Source organism: Sciurus carolinensis, chromosome 9, assembly GCF_902686445.1.
Source record: "Sciurus carolinensis chromosome 9, mSciCar1.2, whole genome shotgun sequence".
In the NCBI taxonomy this organism is placed as follows: domain Eukaryota; kingdom Metazoa; phylum Chordata; class Mammalia; order Rodentia; family Sciuridae; genus Sciurus; species Sciurus carolinensis.
This window is the reverse complement of record NC_062221.1, coordinates 139,180,302-139,197,718: the sequence shown is the minus strand read 5'-3', so window position 1 is coordinate 139,197,718 and position 17,417 is coordinate 139,180,302. Positions and strand designations below refer to the sequence as shown.

Genomic DNA, 17,417 nt, shown 5'->3' with positions numbered 1-17,417 from the left:
GTGGTTTAAGAAGCAGATTTGTCGTCAGTGCAATTTAAAAAAATGCTAATTCCATGTTATGATTCCAACTTTTCCCTCCCTCCTTCACTCCCTTTGATTTGTTTAAAAATTTTGATAGCTAATTAAAGCATTAGAATGGACACTAGGATTTCAAGTGCATTTGTTTATTAACTGAGGTGTTATTTAGTTTTTAAAAATGAATATTAACTTTTTTTTTTTTTCACCTTTTCAACATTTTTGGAATCTGTAAGGAATATACCAAGGGGGGGGATCATTGAGATTTTACCGCACTGGATGTGGGTAAATCACTAGCACTATTGCTCTGGTACATTTCAATGCTGGGTGGAGGGCTCTTTGTGAAGGAAGGGTCTTGTGTTGTTCTAACGTTGAGATCTTGCAGTCGAGACTGTGAAATGGGGAGGAAGAGCACATGACCATCCAGAAGAGAGTCTGGATTAATAGATGCTGTAACCCTCTGCCCCTATAATGGTTGTAACCTTGCTGTTGTCTGGGTGCAGCAGTGGGGAGCTGCTGAGAATGGCATAACAGCAGAGCTGGCCTCAGGAAACTGCCCTGAGAGGTTGGGCGCTCATGACTTGGGACTGCAGGAACCACTGGAGGACCTCATGCAGCTTGGATCTTCTCATTCCTCTATGATTGTATACTGGTTACTTTAAGGAATTCACAGGTGTACATGAGGTGGTCGTAACCTGTAAGGAATATGAGAACAGGGAAGATCCAAACATATAGGCAATGTAGCATAAATAGTATCTCATAGATGCTGTATGACTGGAAAAGGTAGAAGAAGAAAGGATCCTTCCATTTTAGGTTTTGGAGGAAGAATGGCCCTGCTGATGCCTTGAGTTTGGATTTGTAGCCTCTATACCTGTGAGATAATACATTATTGTTGTTCTAAATCACCCAGTTTGTGGTACTTTGTTACCACACCTCCAGGAAGCTAATAGACTACCCAAATCTCAGTTCAAAATAGAAATGGAACCCAGTGTAATATACTGTAAATTCTTTTCCGATCCTATCAGAGAGTGATAAAAATAAAATTTAGTGGCTCATTAAAAAGCCTTTATTTTTGTTTTATGACTGTTACTTTGATAAAAGCAAATACATTAATGGAAGAGATTGATGATTTGTTGTAAACATGCCATGTGTTATAGGTAGAAGCTGATCCTTCTGGATAGTCTTCATTTCTTTGATGTTTTAGAAGTCCTTTTCATTTATAGCTCTCAGCCTTCCTCACAAATAAATTGAGCATTAAGAGATCGGCATTCTAGGGCTGGGACTGTAGCTCAGTGGTAGAGCCTTGTACGTGTGAGGTACTGGGTTCAATCCTCAGCACCACATTAAAAATAATACACAAAAAGATATTTCATCTATTTATAACTTAAAAAAATCAGCATCCTCACGTTATTAAAACTATTAAGCTGGGTCTGGTGGTGCATGCCTGTAATTCCAGGCACTCAAGAGGTTGAGGCAGGAGGATTGAAAGTTTGAGGGCTGACGGGCAATTTAGTGAGACCCTACCTCAAAATAAAATAGAAGGGATTGTGTTGTAGCCAAAATAGTCCAAGGTAGAGAGCACTTGCCTAGCATGTACAGTGCCCTGGGTTCAGTCATCTGTGCTGCAAAAAACCAAAGAAATACCACCAAAAAAAAAAAACAACCCCAAAAAACAAAAATTAAAACTGAAAAAAGGATTGTAGTTTCAGAAAATACATTGATGTTGAATTGGTCTTTAGTTCCTCTGTGCAATAAGCCTTGCCTTCATTCAGTTTATATAGTTAGATTTGAGAGTTCACCTTCATTTTGTTTATTTTTAAAATAAATTTCGTTTCTGGTTGTAGGTGGACACAATACCTTTATTGTATTCATTATGTGGTGCTGAGGATGGAACCCAGTGCCACATGCATTCATGCTGTGCCACTGAGCCACAACCCCAGCCCCACCTTCATTTTGAATGCTGAGAACTAACAGTTGAAATAGAATTGAGACTGGGTGGCAGGCCCCATTTTAATACCTAGGGTCGGGTAAGGTAATACTTTGTCTTTTTTTTTTTCTTTTGTAGTAGTGGGGATTGAACCTAGGGCCTTGCACATGCTAGGCAGGTGTTCTACTGCTGAGCTACACTCCTGGCCCCCTAATTTTTTTTTTTTTTTTTAATTTTGAGACAAGATTTCACTAAGTTGCTCAGGCTGGCCTTGAAATTACAGTCCTTCCACTTCATCTTTGTGTATAGCTGAGATTATGGGTATGTGCCATCATGCTAAGCTAGAATAATGTCTTGACTAGATATAATGTATCACTGACGACCCTTATTATTTCTTTCCCTGGGTTTTAAACAAATTGCAAAAGCAATATAGTCTTCATTTAGCAGCTACAGGTAATCAAATAACCACGTTTTTCTCTGTTCAAGGGTAAGGAAGGAGGAATATATAAAGAAGTAAAATTCATTCATGTGACAGATATTTAGGTAGTGCCTGCTATATTCCATATACTTTTCCACACCCTTGGAGTTCAGCACAAAACAAAAGAAAATCCCTGCCTGTGGTAGGTGGCAAGCAGTGGGCCAGGTTGAAAAGTACAGTAGTTAGGAGGGGGCAGCAGTGCTCCCATCTGGGCACATGGTGGCGGCCTCACACAGTGGAAAGAGGCTGCCACCTCTGAGTGCGCTTGGCTGTCTTCCTCCTCGCTGACCTGAGTGTTGTGGCATTACCCTGTTGCTTTGTGTGTTCATCGACAGGGTCACAGCCAGCCATAGAGAGCAAGAGATCATGACTTTACCTTAATGAAGAAGTCTTTTGGGGGAGTCAGAATTCTTACAGATTTTTATGCAATAAGGATGGTAGAGATGTAATTTCCTGTTTTCTTTACTGTGTACAAGTAATATGTAGTTTAATGGTAGAAGCAAACTTTAAGGGTTAACTGCAAAGAGGAAATTCTAAACCACTGATAGTTTTGTCCTAGTTCTTTTTTTCATTTTGTTTCTTTTTGTCTGACTGCATGTGGTATGTATATGGTATATGATTCTGTATGTGTGCATATGTATAAATACTATCTTTATTCAACACAAATATGCAACTGCATAGTTTTTAAAGCGTAGTAGTCATTGGTAGTTGATTTCTTAGGTATCCAGGAATAGTGGGACAAAATAAAGAATCCCAGTAAAAGTCATGTCATTGTTCAACATATCTTAAAAGAGCAGAAAAGACAACTCAGATTTAAGGAAGAAGAAATAGCCCAAGTGATGTCACCTTAGTTTCCAAGAAACATTTTAAGAGAAGCTTTGCCAGCTAGTTTCATAATCTCTAGCTGGTCTGAATATTGACCTTTAGGTTCTAATCTTCTTTCTTAGGCAGGGTCTCTAGAAAACTTAGAGACTGCCTTCGTTTCTTCTTCCACAGCTTTTGGGATGTCATGTAGTTCTCAGCAGTCCCTAGGAATTTATTTCGGCTTCTCTGGCCTTCTCAGACCACTGGGTTAAAGCACTGTCCCTTCTCACTTTTTGCATTTTTGTGTTACGGGGCATGGAACCCAGAAGCTCGTGTATGCTAGGCCGGTACTCAACCACTGAGCTGTATCACCAGTCTTTTTTTTTTTTTTTTTTTTTGATACCAGGGATTGAACCCAGGGGTATTTAACCTCTGAACCACATCCCCTGCCATTTTTATTTTTTATTCTGAAACCAGGTCTCACTAAGTTGCTCAGGCTGGCCTTGAACTTGTGATCTTCCTACCTCAGCCTCCATACCCCTGCTCTTTTGCCCATTCTTAATTGAGTACTGGTTTGTTAGTCTTTTCTCCTCGAGGGTAGAGTACTGTTGTTTGCTAGCTGTCACTTTTTTTTTTTTTTTTTTTTTTTTTTTGGTACCAGGGATTGGACCCAGGGGCTTTTAACCAGTGAGCCACATCCCCAGCCCTTTTAAAATATTTTATTAGAGACGGGGTCTCATTGAGTTGCTTAGGGCCTCGCTAAGTTGGTGAGGCTGGCTTTGAACTCAAGATCCTTCTACCTCAGCCTCTGGAGCCACTGGGCAGCTGTCACTCTTAATTTAAGAGACTCTCCCTCATTACAGGGGCCTTTGTTACCTTTTGTATTTGCTGTTTCACAGAGTGATTGGATGAGTGCCTGTGCTGCCTGTGCATTGTGTTGTCCTTTGATTTTGTTAGTTGTGAGGGATGAGGCTGTTGTCCTGAAGCAGTTATTCTCAAAGTGTGGTTTTCAGACATTAAAAATGTGAGAGATTCTCAGGCCCACCCAGGCCCACTGTAAGAAACTCCATGGATGGGGCCTAAATCCTCTGAGTGATTCTGATATATGCTTAAGTTTGAGAATCACTGTCCTAAAGTATTGATGTTGAATCAGAGAAGTTATACCATCAGTTTTTAGCACCGTTCTCTTAAAATCTTGGACTATGTGGGTGTAAAAATGATGATTTTCCTGGGTGTGGAAGTGCACACCTATAATGCCAGTTACCAGGGAGACTGAAGCAGGAAGACTGCACGTTCAAGGCCAGCCTGGGAAACTTGGTATGACTGACTCATAATAAAAAATAAAAAGACTGGGGATATAGCTCAGTAAGCATTAGGCTCTGAGTTCAACCCCTAGTACTGACAAAATACAATTAAAAATTTGTGTTATGTATTTGATTTTTTGAACATAAGTATTTCTAAAACAAAAATATTTCAAGTTGATTTTTGTTGGCCATTTGACTCATCAACTAAGTGAATGTGGTGGAGAGGGAGCATGACGTAGTTCTGCCCCTTACTACAGCATTTTCTCCTCTTGATCTCTGCTGCTTCCCTCCTCCATTGACTGCTTCTGCAGTTGTTCCCATTGAGTCAGTCTGCCAGTTGGCGGGACGTGCTGTGTGAATCAGCCTGTGCTGGCACGGTCAACTCACTGAGCTGCTTTCTGCTTTTTGTGGAGCAGCTATAAGTCTGCCATGAGACAGTTGGGCTTCTGTGCTCTGCCTTCCGTCCTTTAAATAACATTTTCTTAAAGTACATGTCTGGCAGTAAAGTGAGGCCTTAAAAGCACAAAACAAAACAATAAAAGAAGCCTTTCCCCTATGGGCTTAAAAGCTGATAGAACTTTTAAGAATGTAGGACTTTTAAGAATTTTGGTTATTCAGAAATGTGAATATTGTGAGCTAAGAAGACAGTGTAGGCTTTACCAAGGGAGGACTTAGGAGAGATCCTTGATTTGGCATGTCCTCTGAGTATTTTTATGCCTCTTTCTCCTAGACCTGGAAAGGAAAGAGCAAGAATTGGAGCAGCTGAAATTGGACTGCGAGCATTTCAAAGCCCGCCTGGAAACGGTGCAGGCCGACAGTGGGAGGGAGAAGAAGGTAGGGTGCTGGCACTGGCTCCTCTGCAGTCAGGTCCGTGGGCTTGCTGCCTTTTGCTCCTGATGAGCAGTGCGTCTTACAGTTTGTCTTGGTAGGAATTACATTTTTATGTGTGTATTCTGAATGGGTTGGAAGGCAGGTGAGCAGTTGGATTTTATAATCATTTAACATGTAGATTGCTTGCTTGGTGCCTTTTAATTTTATATCTAAAAGTTCACTCCAAAGCATAAAAGGCTCATAATGTAATAAACTGGGGAAAATATTGTATACATCATGACTGAAAATAAGAGACATATTAAATCAGAAGTAGTTATAATTGATATAGGTATTTGATGATATTTTAGAAGTAACCAATTTTATTCTGTTAGGAGATGCTATAATATTTCTTCAAAATATTTAAAAATTTTAGCATCATAAATTATTTCTTCTATAAAACTAGATTGGTTTGGGGGCTTGTATATCTTTTTATTTTAGAATAATGAAACAATAATAGTGCTAATAATAGCAGCTGGTATGTTGGATGTGTATTGTGTGCTGGCAGGTGGTGTTACAGCTATCTGAGTCTTGTGCTTCTCCCAGCACAGGAGTGTCAGCAAGTGCTGCTGCTGGTAGTTACTGCTTATGTGCTAACCTGTGTTTCATATGACATCCTCATGTAAAGGAATTCTGAATGTTTATGGCTTCTACAGAGGTTTCCAAAACTGAGCAAGCAGAAACAGGCTAGGAGTTTTATTCTTAAATTTGAGTTGGGTTGAATAGCTCATACTTAGGTTGAAAGTTTAGTTTTGTCATATTCTGTTTAGATCGTGATAAACTAAATTGTCAGTTTGGTTAGTTGCAGACTAAACATTTCATGGTCTGAAAGGTGACCAACAGGCAAGAAATAATTTGATAAATGTAAAAAATGTAGTCCATTGTTCCTGTCCTTCATTAAATTGCTGAGATACCTTGTTAAGGCTGAAGCTTAAATTGAGCAGAATCTTAGATTTCTTTATTATTATTATTATTATTACTATTATTATTATTATTTTGGTACTGGAGATTGAACCCAGGGACACTTAACCACTGAGCTACATCCCCAGCCCTTTTATTTTGAGACAGGGTCTTGCTAAGTTGCTGAGGCTGGCCTTAAATTTGCAATCCTCTGGCCTTAGCCTCCTGAGTTACTGAGATTAAAGGTGTTCAGTAGTCATGGAAAAAGTAGATGTTTTGCTGGCATTCCAAATGTAATGATTAAAATAAGTGATTCCAGTAAATGCTGGTATCAAAGGATGAAATGACTGTTGTAAAGTAGTTTCAAATCATCAGGGTATTGTTACTGCTCTGGTACTTTGACCTTAGTTAAAATGTGAGAATATTTTAGCTTAAAATATTTTCCATTTGAGTTTCCTGTTTAACACAGATGGAAGCCCCTGCAAGTTTCCTAAAACAAGGCCATTTCTCTTTGGCAGTTGTCTTTTCTTTAGCCTTGTCTGTGGTTCCTGTTCAGGCTTGTACAGATCATGAGCAGGACTCTGGAAGCTTATTTTAGAGTTGAGGAACCAGAAAGGGATCCAGGGACCAGGATCCAATTTAGATTATTGCCAGTAAGTACTTCAGTATGGGTAAAAGTCACTCGGAAAAGCAGAGATGACTGAATCCAGTAAGGAAGGAAGAGTCAGAAACACAGAATGAATCTCAGTTGTGAAGAAGCATGCCGTACGAGCGGCAGCTCCCAACCCCCAGAGGAAGGCTCCCAAGCAGTTCCTGGCAGTGGTAGAGCCATTTCTTTTGCTTCAGTGCAGCCATTGAGTTGGATCAGTGTAGGAGGTGGGTTGGAACTGGACATCTGTTCATGGCATGCAGATGCTGCCCAGGAAAGGGTTCTAGCATGGTGTAGGCACAACTGTGGAAGGAAGGACTGAGCTACCACTTTAAGGTTTGCTGTTGCTCTTCACAAAGTTCCTGCTCCAGGAGTCTTGTCGGCCCTGACCTGGCTTTCCTCCTTATGTGAAAGGATCTCAGATGTGTGGGTTCACCTGTCTTTGAGGAGCGGGGTCTCAGTGCTCACCTGCAGTTCCATCCTCACACACGCTCTTTTCTGATGGCATGTACTTTTCATGGTCAGCAAACCAACTGGGATATAGACTGCCAGTTTGTATTGTTATCTGTATTTTTATTTCTATATTTTCAATTTGTTAGGAAAGAGTTGCTACTTTTACAATAATAAAAGGGAAGTTGTTGCAGACATTAGTACAGTGTTTTACCAGACTTTTTAAAGAAAAATTAACTGATAGTAGAGCTAAAATCAAAAATGAACTGAAAATAAAAATATCTTGAATCTTGAATGTTTTCTGCTTGATATCATCTTATGTATTGAAGTATTCACTTTAGGAAAATATATCAGGGTTTGATTGTTGCCTCTAAAACAGCTTTATTGAGGCAGATTTTGTAAATACCAAATTTTTCGGTTGTGAAAGTATACAGTTTGATAGTTTTTAGTAAATTTGTACGGTTCTAAATTGTTATCCCACTCCAAACTTTGCTTATTTATTTTTTGTTAAAGTTTTTTTGTGAATTGCTGCATCTATTTCCTGCCACTCTGACACTTGACAGTCTGTTGGAATAGAGGACTCAACACTTGACACGGTTCTGTTGATCGTCCTCCCTCTTGGGGGCCATAGGCGTGGCATGTCTCCATGTGTAGTTGCTTTTTAATATTATTAATCAATATATCATTAGAAACTTATTGGAAAAACATTGGGAAGGTTTTATTGTATTGGGACACAAAGTAGTGCACAATGAAAATTTAGCAGTAATACATAAATATATGAAAATAAACAATTGTAGCTGTACTTGAGTTTAAAGGAACCTGTGATTGATTTAGTGTAATAATAGATGGATAAAGAGGCATTCCTCTGAGCTTGGATGTGGTGTTTAGCCTTTGTTGCTTTTAATAGTTGATTCTAGAGATACTTTACATAATAAAAATATTTAGGTTAGTCATAAATATAATTTGTGCTTTTCCTATGTTTAGTATAATTCTTTGAGAATCAGAATCAGATTGTAGTCTGCCATTATATGAATTAGAATAGACTAAATATTAATTATAAGTTGATTTCTTTGCCCTTTAATAACAATAAAAACTTTTCACTGTTAAACACTAGAGTTCATGGAGGGGGTAGTTTCTCAGAAAATCTAGTGATGTGTTTGTTCTGAAGGTTAAAGACTGGCAGATCATGGTGCCCTCAGTTTAGCTGGGAGACAAGTTTGTTTCAGTTTAGCTGGGAGACAAGGTTGTTTTAATCTAGCTGGGAAATAAGGTTGTTTTGGTCCGGGCTGTCATACAGAGAGAATGTGTACTTCAAGAAGAATCATAGATTGTACTTTTGAAGGTTTTTCCTGTTTTAAACTAACCAAAAATGGTACAATCATTACTAAAGAAAAATAACTATAAAAAGACTGGCAGAAAAAAATAAAGACAGATTCAGCCTCAGAACACTTGGTGTCTCTGTGTGCTGTTTTTCCACTGCGCCGATGCCTCCCATCTACCTAGGACCCCTGACCCCTGCTAGGGCTGGACCCCGGCAGTGAATACCTTCAGATTCACAGGTAGTTACAAAAATTGCAGGGGAGGTCCTTCTACCCCTCTCCTAGTTCTTCCAGTGATATTTTGCATGACTATATGTGGGGGTCCTCTTTCCATGTCCTGCATGGAGGAGGAAAGGCTTGACTGCCGGAGGAGGATGTTGGCAGTTTTTCTATTACCCAAAAAACTTACCTACTCAGTAAACACACAACAGCCAATACTCTTTTTATGAGAAGTGGGGTGTGACGGGTCCAGGCCATACCAACTCTGTCCTCTTTACAACCACGAGTCGCCCAACTCTTTTATTTATAGACAGATAAAAGGGGCAAGGACTGGGAGGAGTGTCTTCTTTGATGGACAGAATAGGGTGGAGTTAGGGGAGCCATCCTCTTAGGCAGAACATTCCAGAAGGAGACAGGGTACCTCTCCCACGCAGCGCCACATACTTCCCAGCAGTTCCTAGAAGCCAGGCCTCTGCGTCACATGGCTCAACCTAGTCTGATTCTACTAAATAAGGATGGCTTCCCACAACTATAGAAGGCAGGAAATTGGTATTGAGGTAATCCACACACCTATTCAAGCTCACATGTGTTTCTTGGACTTTCTGTCTCCCCTGTTTTATGTCTCCTTATTTGTGTATGCACATGTGTATATAATCCTGTGCTATTTCAGGACATCTGTAGATTTATGTAACCATCAGAACTGTTCCTTCGCCATAGGCCCAGCTTGAACTACCAACATGGACACACCCACCCCTCCCTACGCCCAGCTCCTGGCAGTCACCTGTGCATTTTCCATCTCTTTGTTTTTTCAAGAATGTCTTAAAAATTGAATGACATACTAAGTGACATTTGAGATTGGTATTTTTGCTCACATCTATTCAAGTTGTTGCATGCATCAATAGTTCTTTTGTATTGGCTACATAGTGTTCCATGGTGTTGATATGTCAAGGTTTGTTTAATTATCCCTCATTGAAGCACATCCAGATTGTTCCTAGCTTCTTGCTGTCACTAATAAGGGTGTTAGGAACATTACTGTATGGGTTTTTGTATGAATGTGTCTTCATTCCTCTAGACGAATGCCTTAGAGTATAATGTTTTGTCATATGGTAAGTGCATGACTAGTTTTGTAAGAAATTGCCAAGTTATTTTCCAGAGTGGCTGCCCCATTACATATTTGTATATTACCACTAGCAATGTATGAGTGAGCCACATTCTCCTAACCTGTATTTGGTGTTATCACTATTTTTAATTTTAGCCATTCCTTTTTTTTTTTTTGATTTTCGAGATGGGGTCTTGCTGTGATGCTTGGGCTGTTCTCAGACTGCTGGGCACAAGGGATCTTCCTGCCTTAGCCTCTCAGGTAACTGGGACTATAGGCACATACTGCCATGCCTGGTTTTTTACTTAAGACCTTCTGATAGGTGTGCTGTGGTTTTAATTTGCATCTCCCAGTCGTGAATGACATGTCTTTTCACGTGCTTTTTTGCTGTTTCTCCTCGGTGAAATGTCTCTTCATGTCTTTTGTCCATGCTCTAATTAGATTTTTTTTTTAATTTGAGTTTGAATTTTTTTTTCTTTCATTCTGTGGTACTCAGAAGTGAAACCAGGACCTTCCATGTTTTCAGCAAGTACTCTATCACTGAGCTACATCCCCAGCCCTTTGAGAAAAATTTTATTTTGAGTCAGGCTCTTGCTAAATTTTCTCACCTGGCCCTTGACCTTGTAATCCTCCTGTCTCAGCCTCCCGAGTTGCTGGGATTATAGGCCTGTAACACCATGCCTAGCTGGATTCTTTGAATTTCTTTTGATATTGTACTATGTGTGTAGCCCTGTGCTGGGTTATATCACCTCAACTGTCAGATGTGACCATGGGGGGGAACAGTTCTGCTTTCTTATTCTTAGCAGTTCTTCTGTGGTCTTATGGAAGAACTGCCATAAGCAGACTAATTGGAATGCAGATTGCTTTAATTGTGAGAAAAGCTAGAAATCCCAAAGGAAATGCTGAGATAGAATTTTTGTGTGTTTCTCCATTACTTGAGTGACACACACCTGAAGTCTGGAATCCAGACTGCTTTAGGATTAAGTTCAGCATGAAAGCCCCAGGATTCATAAATGACATTAAATAGCATTAGCTTTCCTAAAATAAGTGTGTCTATCTGTGTGACTATGTGTGAGTCTCTGTATACAGATTTGTGGTCTCTGGGTGAACAGGAGCAGACTACCTGATAGCAAGTTTTGAGATCAGCAGTGTATAGGACTCATGCCGCAGTTTGGTTCCCTTTTATGTCCTAGGTGAAAAACTCTTCTCCTTTGGTTTTCCTGTGCTCACCTCTCTAAAATGAAACCGAAAACATCCAGTATACTTTAATTTTATGGTTTATTTAATTATGTTTGGCCTAAATGAACTTAACTTGATTTTTATATTTTTCAGTTCTCTCTCATTTTTTTGTGTTGCTGGATTCTGGGCAAGCACACTACCAAGGCTTCATGCATTCTAGGCAAGCACACTGCCATTGAGTCACACTCCCAGACCAGTTTCTCTCTCAAGTTAGAAAATGCTGTCACCTTTTAAGGGAATTCCAGGCACCAGGAAAGTGTGGACCTGGTACTAGTGGTTGGGGAGGGCAGGAAGCCCTGCATCAGCCCAGGCCCACCTTAAGGTAAATCCTTGAGGCATGCTTATGTGATCAGGGTCTGTCAGGAGGGCTGTTCCCTTTGAAAAGAGCCTGGCAGAGACTCAGATGCTGCCAGAGGGAGGCTAAGAAACCTCTCCTGGCCTCTGCTGTCTTGGTACACTGCATGGTGCCAGAGTGTGTGTGGGACACCCACCTTCACTTCCCTCCTGCTCCTGTGCCCTAGCTTCCTGCCTGGTCTTGGCTCTAGTAACTGTTCTTTGTTTGACTTCACAGCTGTGTATTTCATATTCACCAGCACCTTTGACAGTATTCTCATGAGGATTTGAGGATGCGTTTTGCTTGGAAGTAGTCTTTTTGTGGTGCTCGGATTCCTCAAGTTCAGTTGAGTGTCTGAGCACCTTTTACTCTGCCCTGGCAGGTGGTGTTTGGAGCACCCTTGCAGGTGCTCTCAGTGTGGTGATGCTCTGTGTGGACTGTGTGTTAGGTTGCTGCTTTACTCAGGCGTCCCTGTGGTGCTGTTCTCGTTGTGGGCACTTGGGACCTGATTTTCACCTTCTCTTTTCACTTCACTTAAAGCAGTTAATTCAGATCTTTGGGTAATCTATAAACTGTAATGTAGTAGTATGTTCTTTTCTAAGACTGGAGTTTACCTTTAGATGTGGATTACGACTCAGGTCTAGTTTTCATTTGCAGCTGTTTTCTATAATTCTGCATGCATTTCTTTAATCTGTGAAGAGGAATTTTGAAGTTGAATGCTAGTGTCTATTCTGATTTTATTTTGTTGTGAATTTAGGAGAAGCTGGCTCTTCGACAGCAGCTGAATGAAGCAAAGCAGCAGCTTCTACAGCAGGCAGAGTATTGTACAGAAATGGGAGCGGCCACCTGCACCCTCCTGTGGGGTGTCTCCAGCAGCGAGGAAGTTGTCAAAGCCATTCTGGGAGGAGTAAGCATGACCAGTGGCTGTCTGGATATTGTTGAATGTGCTCATGTGACTTAGAGGAGACAACATGTCTGCCAAGACATTTAGAGACTGAATCCATGTCCTGCTGTCCATTTGCTTTTGCTGCTTTCTTAGTCATCAGATACCTACTGTGTGGGGTCCCTTGTAATTTGGTGCTCTGGGGACATATAAAATGATGAAACATGATCTGTTGTCTCCTAGCATCCATGGGTGTACCCCTTCAGTATATGGTCGCTTGATGTATGAAGAACTTAACAAGGTCAAAGTTCTTTTTATGTATTTTATCTCATGGGTAATGTAGTACTTAATTTTTTGAATGTTATATATGTTGTTTAGCATGTGTGCACATGTGTGTATAGATGTTGTATATATTTTTTATACATATTTATTTATTGGGAAATTTCCCAGAAAGGGAATTTGAAATGGACTTTGAATCGAGAGAGGGGGCAGAAAATGGGAAGGGCAGGTCAAGGAAACAGAACCAGTGTAATGAAAGGCATGGGGTCAGAAGTCAGTCTGTTTTAGGACAGTGAGGAGGTCAATTGATACAGTGGAGGATAGTGGGAGACAAGGCTTTCCAGGTAGGTTGAAATGTGATTTTGTGACCTGAGATACCAGGTTGATGATTTTACCCTGTAGGTAGGAGGACTCCGTTCTTTAAGTGTTGTGATTACAAGTGTGATAGGACAAGAGCAGAATTTTAGGAAGATTAATCAGTATTGAGTGAGGAAGGATCAGAAGGTGGGGTGGTGGAGCTTTGGATGGGACAGGAAGATTAGTGTGGCCCCCTCTGGAGGAGATGGAAAGAGTCACCTGTGAGAGCCAAGTGGTTGAGGCAGAGCTGACAGCTGAGGGAAGGAGAGCAGCATGAAGCATGGGGCTAGACCCTGTGAGGATGGAGTGGGCACAGAGGGGACAGAGGGGAGACGGCGACCTCTGGCAGGCAACCAGAGGTGTGTTACTTAGCACTTATAGAAATAATGGCGTTTGACTTTGGGTGGAAAAATGAGAATGTAGTTCAAAAGTGTATTGAGCTTTATTGAGGTATGATTTCCATACTGTAAAACCTACCCATTGTAAGTGTGTGATTCATGGTTTTTAGAAAACTTCTTTAACTGTGAGACCACCACAGAGTAGCCTTAGCATATTCCTTTTAATCACCCAAGAAGTTCCTTTGGGCCATTTGTAAACGTAATCTTTTTCCAGATTTCTTTTCTTTTTTTTTTTTGGCTTTGGGGATTAACTCAGGGGAACTTTACCACTGAGGCACATCCCAATCCCTTTTTTGTACTTTTTAATTTAGAGACAGGGTCTCACTAAGTTGCTTAGGGCCTTGCTAAGTTGCTGAGGCTGGCTTTGAACTCGTGATCCTCCTGCCTCAGCCTCCTGAGTTGCTGGGATTATAGGTATGCGCCATCATGCCTGGCTCAGATTTTTTTTTTAACCATGATGAAATGTGCCTTGGTTTTAGAGTCACTTCCTCAGAACTCTAGAGTGTGTAGGTATCTGGTGTCTGTCTCTATCTGTCTAGTATAAATTGGTGACTTATGTAGATAGGTGGTGATGACACTTGGGTGTATGTGTAAACAATCTCAGTGATGTTTTCAGATATCTCTGTTGGGCCTCAAACTGGAGAATCTTACTGTAACTCTGGGATAGGTACTAGGTATCTCTCTACATAGACATATACATACATATGTCTCTAGGTAGGTGGATACTGTGTGTATGTTTGTTGGGGATGCTGGGGATTAACCCAGAACCTTGCACATGCTGGGCAAGTGTTCTACCATTGAGCTAGATCCCTATCCCTTTTCATTTTTTATTTTGAGACAGGGCTTCTTTTTTTTTTTTTTTTTTTTTTGGTTAGGGTCTTGCTAAGTTGCCCAGGCTGGCCTCAGACTTCTGATCCTGCTGCCTCAGCCTCCTGAATTGCTGAGATGCTAGGCATGTGCCACCTTATCTGGCTTCCATTATGTTTTTGAGTCAGTTGGTCTTAATTCTCCCATCATTGTGTTAATTTGTTTTATTTCATGTTGATCTATAAATACCTTTCTATGAGTCTTCAGGGTTTTTTTTTCTTGTTCTCACTTCTCCCAAACTGTTTTTTTTTTCGGTACTAGGGATTGAATCCAGGGGCACTTTATCACTGAGTTAAATTCCTATCCCTTTTTATTTTTTATTTTGAGAGAGTATCTTGCTAAGCTGCCCAGGTAGACCTTGAACTTGCAATCCTCCTGATTCAGCCTCCTGATTTGCTAGGATTATAGGTTTGTTCCTCCACACCTGACTAGAGGAATAGATTTTAAACTCTTGCTTCTATAATTAAAACTAGTGTTTTCTGTATCCTGAACTTTGAAAATGTTTCTACACTGGTACCTATGAAGAGATGTGACATTTCCATTTCCAAAATTTCAGGATAAAGCTTTGAAGTTTTTCCACATCACTGGCCAAACAATGGAAAGTTTTGTGAAGTCGCTGGATGGGGATGTCAAGGAGCTCGATTCTGATGAAAATCAGTTTGTTTTTGCTTTGGCTGGAATTGTAACAAGTAAGTGATTCTTCTCAAACTTAGTGGCTGTTATGTGCAGGGGCGGTGACAGTTGGGTGTCACCTTTCAGGATGTTTTCAGATATCTGTGGGGCTTCAGCCTGGAGAATCTAAATGTAGATCTGGGATAGGTACCAGATGTGTATATTTTGGAGAGTTACTCACCCAACTGATAAATATCAGTTAGTAAGAATGATCTGAGGAAATAGGTTAATTTGTATGTTCTGCTTAGTCATGTGTATCAACAGAAGTAAAAAAAAAAAACTAAACAAGTCTACATTTGCTACTTATGTTTTGGAACCATCATCACTTGACTAATATCTAGCTACAGTAAGGAGCCTTAAGGTGAACTTCACCTGAGTTCTCATTTTATCACATTCCAAAAACTTGAGTTGTCTCTAGTGAAGTTCTCCTGAGAGTTCTGATAAAATTCCATAGCAGACTGTTATAGGGGATAACTGTGATGAGGGATAACTGTTGTGGATTGTGATGCTGTGAACATTTGTGTGCAAGTTTCTGTGTGGATGTGTTTTCAGCTCTGTGTGTATATACTTGGGTGTGGAATAGAGGGTCCTGTGGTAATTGTGCTTAGCTTTTTGAGCTAGGTTGGAAAAGTGCCAGGTTGTTTCCTACAGAGGCTACACTCTTGCCTCCTCCTGACTTACCTTCTCCATGTCTTAGGAACAGTCAGTCTTTTTTCAGTCTTAACAGGCATCTTCGTTGAGGTCATAGGTTGGTTCTTTGAGCCACATTTAGTTCTCATGCTGCTGAAACTCTAGGGAGACTGTTGGGGACTGTTCGGGGTCCTTAGCACTGTCATTGAATCTCCTAGAAGTGAGGTTAAGTTTGTGTAGAGCTGATTTTCAATTTGAGCATGATGGGCACAGTTTCCTCCTGCTTTGTCTCTGGATCAACTGTTGGATCATCTCTTAGGAGAGGAGCCAAGCAGAAGTATTTAGACTCTAGGCAATGGAGAGGGAACTGGCATAGGATGAGGCACTGTGGGATGGAAGGTGTTCTGTAGTCTTGACTTAGACCATTTCACAGCCAACCTGTTACTGCCCCATGCACTTCCAAGGTGAAACACCCCCCCAACTCCTGCAAGCAGCGTGATATCAGGCTTTGGAGTACACATCCTCCACAAGTCCTCTTCTGGGCATGGACTTAATGGAGCCAGGGAGACCACTGGGGGGAACTATATCACTAGGCAGGTGTGCTGGGTGGGGAGAGGGTGTATACTGATGCACTGTCTGGCAAACGGTGTCGATCATCAGGAACTGTAGCTGATCATCAGTCAGTTAACTAGAAGGAAAGGGTTGTGTATTTCTAGTTGGTCCTCCTAGCAGTGATCCTGGTATGAGGACTGAAGACTGTGTTGAGGTCAGCTGAGTTGCAGGTCCTCTGAGGCCAGTGACTGTGGGCCTGGGCTGCTGGATCAGGGGACTGGCTCTGATAGGTTATGGGTCTTCTAGGCCTGCATGTCTTGGATAGCCTGTCTTCCTTGGGCACTATGATTCTCTGTTGGGGGGCTGTCCTATGCATTGTAGGATTTTTAGCCTTGTCCTTTAAGTCTGCCTGTTGGAGGCCAGTAGCAACACCCAAGGGTAGCAACACAAAATGTCATCCTCCTGCCCACGCCACTTTGAGTACCACTGCCGAGCCATGACCTGATCTCTCATGCACGTAGAGAGAGAACTTCATGGTCACCTGAGTACTGGAGACGATTGTTGTGAGTCCCACTGATCCCTGAAGGCTCTTTGGTTTCTGTGTTCTGTGGGTGTGCTTCTGACATGTTAGATGTCATCTTATCACATGAGTGCTAGTTGAGAAGAATTTGGCATTTGTTATCTATAGTATCTGTTTAGTCACAAAATTCTCTTACTTGTCTTTCATTAATGGATCTGGATAATTGTGAACTTTGCTTAGACAGTGTTCTTCCTTCAGCTGACAGGCTGGGCCTCCATGATGAACTGTCATGGGTGGGATTGGAATTTTCCTTTAGGAACTTGTGTCTGTCTTCAGCTAATTCAGTGAGGAGGTAAACGTGGTCAGCCTTAGGGTTTTCAGGATTAGTGGAGTGGAAGAGATTAGATACTTAGATAGAGATTAGATTAGTCTTGAATCTGAGCATTCCTGTGGGGCTGCATGTGTCCTTTACATAGGCACATCTGGGCTGAAGACTTGAAAGAAGTAGCTTGGAATTTCTGTGAATCCTGGTGGACATAATTTTCTGGGTATTGTTGACTTTTCCATCTTTATAGAACAGGACACCATGCTGTGTGCCATGCTGTTTCTGTAAAACATTTAGCCTCAGGTGGATTGAGGGAAGGGCAGTATTTGG

At 41.1% G+C, this 17,417-nt stretch overlaps 1 protein-coding gene across 4 annotated transcripts in view; it reads left to right on the top strand.

Annotated features, from left to right (window-relative positions):
- The window catches only part of Hsf2bp (heat shock transcription factor 2 binding protein), a 74,660-nt gene that overhangs the window by 8,913 nt on the left and 48,330 nt on the right, over positions 1–17,417 (top strand). For 2 of the 4 annotated variants that reach the window (XM_047563230.1, XM_047563228.1), the window contains exons 4-7: positions 5,259–5,362; positions 10,218–10,292; positions 12,362–12,511; positions 14,945–15,077. In XM_047563230.1, coding sequence (XP_047419186.1) covers positions 5,259–5,362; positions 10,218–10,292; positions 12,362–12,511; positions 14,945–15,077 — 462 coding nt within the window. The remainder of the gene's footprint in view (positions 1–5,258; positions 5,363–10,217; positions 10,293–12,361; positions 12,512–14,944; positions 15,078–17,417) is intronic. The other 2 variants (XM_047563231.1, XM_047563232.1) reach the window with 2 other exon arrangements.